At 34.2% G+C, this 3,741-nt stretch overlaps 1 protein-coding gene across 1 annotated transcript; it reads left to right on the plus strand.

Moving 5' to 3' along the window:
• Nucleotides 1-203: 203 nt before the first annotated feature.
• On the plus strand, nt 204-2,946 carry LOC116144894 (immediate early response 3-interacting protein 1-like). The gene is made up of 3 exons (XM_031430312.1): nt 204-255; nt 1,526-1,773; nt 2,645-2,946. Exon 2 carries the CDS (start codon nt 1,529-1,531, stop codon nt 1,760-1,762), a length of 234 nt encoding a protein of 77 aa, XP_031286172.1. The 5' UTR covers nt 204-255; nt 1,526-1,528; the 3' UTR covers nt 1,763-1,773; nt 2,645-2,946.
• Nucleotides 2,947-3,741: the final 795 nt, after the last annotated feature.

A 3,741-nucleotide genomic window follows, 5' to 3' on the forward strand; every position in this document is an offset into this window, starting at 1 on the left:
TATTTGAGGTGGGTTATTTTTAAAAAGTCCTTATAATTTGGTTTTTTTTTTTCAACTCAGCCTTATTTACTATAAATCAAATTTTCAGTGTCAAGGGTGAATTTCTCCCGATCGCACCCTCTGCAAGTCAGAACACTCACGATTTTGAATCGCTAAGTTGCCAAATCTCTCTTCAATCTGAAGCTTCAGGCAAATTCCTGTCACATAAGATCGATGGCTTTGAAGCTTTCTCTTTCGCCGCCATTGAAGTAAAAAGTAAGTTTCATAATTAATGTCAAGCTATATATCTAATTGTGTTATTCAAGTTTTGTAATCCACAGATTGATACGGAATCTATAGAAAATAATGGACTATTTGTAAAAAAAAAAAAATTCTTTTATCTGTTTTTTAGTTTTAAGTATCGAATTGAGACTGACTTCATAGAAAATGATTGCATTTTTTTGCAGACCATTTGGTAGTTTAGACTGTGTAGACCTTCAAATTAGAGTTTTTCTGACATGGGTTTTGTTGTTTTTTAGTCAAATCGTATTGGGTTCCTCGTAGGATTTTGATATGAAAGAGTTCAAAGATTTTACTATCAAGCTACATGTTAGGATTAGAACTTGGATTGTTTTATTTATTTATTTTTTTTATTTTTGGGTGCATGATCACACGGTTATTGGTGTTTGTATCATTTTAGGCGTCAGATGCCATTTTTCATGGAAAGGGGTTGCAGATGCAAGCTTCAATTTTGCTCAATTTATGGTTTTTAGTGGGTTCATATTGTTTATATTGTATTGGTATCCTCAAGACCGTGCCGGATAGCCAACTGCAAACCTCATTTAATGACAGTTCAGAGTAGGAATTGAATCGGGGGCATTAGAAAATTTAACACAGTTAAATGCCTGCTTGTGCTCTTGTTATAAATCTACATGTTTTACAGCTAATGGACTACTCAATTTATGTGCATAGATAGACTCTGGTATCTATAGCTTGCATCCAACACTTGTACCATGAATCATTTACTTGTTTACTTCAACATTCACCCGAAGCTCGCTGTCTAACTATGATGCATACATATGTTTTGTTTTAGTAGGTAATATGTACATATGGTTTCTCAAATACATTATTTTTTTCAACTACAAAATCTCTGATTAAAGAATGAATCCTTTGTTTTATATAGTCGCTTTGTAGCCCTTTCTCAAACAATTGATTATTGCTAACTGCTATAGCTTGAGTTTGGTAGCAAAGAGTAGGTCTGACAACTTGCTAGCGGCATTGAATTGGTCATCATATCTTTCACCTTGCTTCATGCTTCAGAATGCCATGAGCTTTTATATAGTTGTATTCCGAATGGGAATCTTTTATTTTTTATTTTTTTTATTTCGATTTATTTCTGCAACTCTATTGGTATCTAATATGAAGGCATAGTATGTGCAGTTATTTACTTTTTCAATTTGGTCCTGTTTTGCTAATAGCTAGAGTATGCACTTAGTGATAAAGGCAATTGAATACTTTGTTAATTTAGTAAGATATTAATCTCCAGGAAATGGGTTTGTGGACGCTGCTGGAGGGTTTTCTGCTTCTTGCAAACGGATTAGCGATAATCAATGAAGACCGCTTCCTTGCACCTAGAGGATGGAGTTTCTCTGACTTTTCTGCGGGGCAGACAAAGTCATTAAAGGGACAGATCATAGGTCTCATTTATGCAACCCAGTATATGAGATTTCCTCTTATACTCCTCAATACGATTTGTATTGTTGTAAAATTGGTATCTGGGTGATTCTTCACAAGGTAAGATCCCTGTAAGCACACATAATTTAGTCTAGCTCCAGTGTCTTACCTGTATTTATTATCTACCCTTTCTACCATTTTAAAATGCAAAATTGGTTATGGGTAGCCCATCTCCTTTCTGTAGGCTGGCATTGTCTTATGTTAATACTCATGTTAATATTGATCTGAAAAGGTTGCTGTCAAGTTGCCATTGAAGTGTTAAAGATGTTAAGACAATAAATGAAAAGCCAGTGTTTGTCGACTGTGATATTTGAGCTGTAATTTTTTAAATTAGACTGAAACTCTGAAACCAAGGTTAGACTTGTTTAGAGTAGCAAAATACAATTTTATATTAAGTGTTATGACAAAAATTGTTTGTTAAGTTGGCAAGACGTGGTAGGCATTTGGCTTATTGGAATATGCAGTTGTTGTTTCTTTGGTTATTTATGAAATAATTAAGCTGGGATTAGAATATACTTCCAAACTGAGCGTAGAGTGAAGAATTAACAATATAATGACACTGCAGTGACCAGTTGCTTAGATGGTATCGAAAAGTCAATCTCTCTTCTACCTCTTATGTCCAATCATGGATTTCTTTTCCTAGGAATGATAGAGTGGATAACGATTAGGAGATTCTCTCTAACCAGAAGAAGAGTTAATTATTCAATTTTTTTTTAACAAAAACTCTGTCTGCTACCTTGATTTATTCTTTTATTCTTGACCCTTGTTTCTGCTATCACTTTCTTTTGGAGTTCTTGTCTTCTCTATTGTCTCCTGTGTATTAGTAGTCTGCATGCTACAGAGTTTTCAGTGCTTGTTACCTGAATCAAATTCATGCTGGTAAAATCAATTTGAGTGTACTTTTTTTTTCTGATGAGTTTTTTGGTTGCAGGACTTTTAAAATCAAATTGCAAAAAGGGGAACCTGTGAAAAGGTCTGCGGAAGAATTCCATTCAGAAAATTCAAGAAATTATTTCCAAGTAAACATTTTTTTGTATAATGAACCACTAGGGGTTGTATTTTAAGCCTCATTAACATTGTTAAGGTGTGGGAATGGAGATGATATGAAATTTGGAATTTTCAGTTCTGTTTTTTATGTTGTTGAAATAGTTTTTTCACCCTATTATTCACTGAGTACCAAGTTTTTCGACTGTATGTGGTGTTCCTTAGCAACACCATATTATGTGTCATGAATTTGATCTCAAGACCTTTTTGTGACCTTCTACGTCTGCGATGCCTATGCTTCGGTATTGTTCATAAGTAGTGTTACTTGATCATTCAAATGTTTTAATCCTCGACTCTTTCTGACCTTTTGCGGCAGAATGATGTCTCTGTTGCACAACATATCATTTGTGCCATAATAATTGATGCCATCAGAAATTATGTTTGATTGGGCAGGCTTTTTTTTTAATTTTTTTATGACCAGGGTGTTCGGGATAGTTTACTCGCACATCAACTAATTCCCGAGGTTACCTTTATTTGTAGCTGTGATGGATCAATATGTCTTTTTGATGATATCAAGAAGGTATCGTCCAAGTTGAAATTGTTTACTGTTACAGTAATCCTATATCTATAAACTCTTATATGAACTATAAACTAATGTAGCAGTTGTGTTGGTATTGTCATTTTCATCTACTTTTATGGTAACGCTACTCTTAAAAACTTTATTTCAAACTGATGTGTTGTGATGGACGAATCGGCATTGTTACGTGGTGTCTCTTAATTCCTCGTTTTAGCACAAATGTTGTGATAGGTTGCAAAGTGCTTCTTAGGAAAGCTAGAGTCAAATAATAGATATTCAATAAACACAGCTGACATGGCATATGATATGGCACTATCAACACCGTTGGCAAATCAGTTTGCTTTCAAAATTTGGGGGAACGACTGACACCTATCCAGAATTTGCTTTAAAGACAAATTGATATCCAAAAGGTTTTGAAATGACAAATACCCACTTTCCGTCCAAATAAGTTAGTAAATCTATTAACT

This window comes from Pistacia vera, unplaced genomic scaffold (genome assembly GCF_008641045.1).
Source record: "Pistacia vera cultivar Batoury unplaced genomic scaffold, PisVer_v2 Contig459, whole genome shotgun sequence".
Lineage (NCBI taxonomy): Eukaryota > Viridiplantae > Streptophyta > Magnoliopsida > Sapindales > Anacardiaceae > Pistacia > Pistacia vera.

What these genes read in the sequence shown, in the direction of transcription:
- LOC116144894 (XM_031430312.1), top strand. Translation starts at nt 1,529, where the DNA reads ATGGGTTTGTGGACGCTGCTGGAGGGTTTTCTGCTTCTTGCAAACGGA.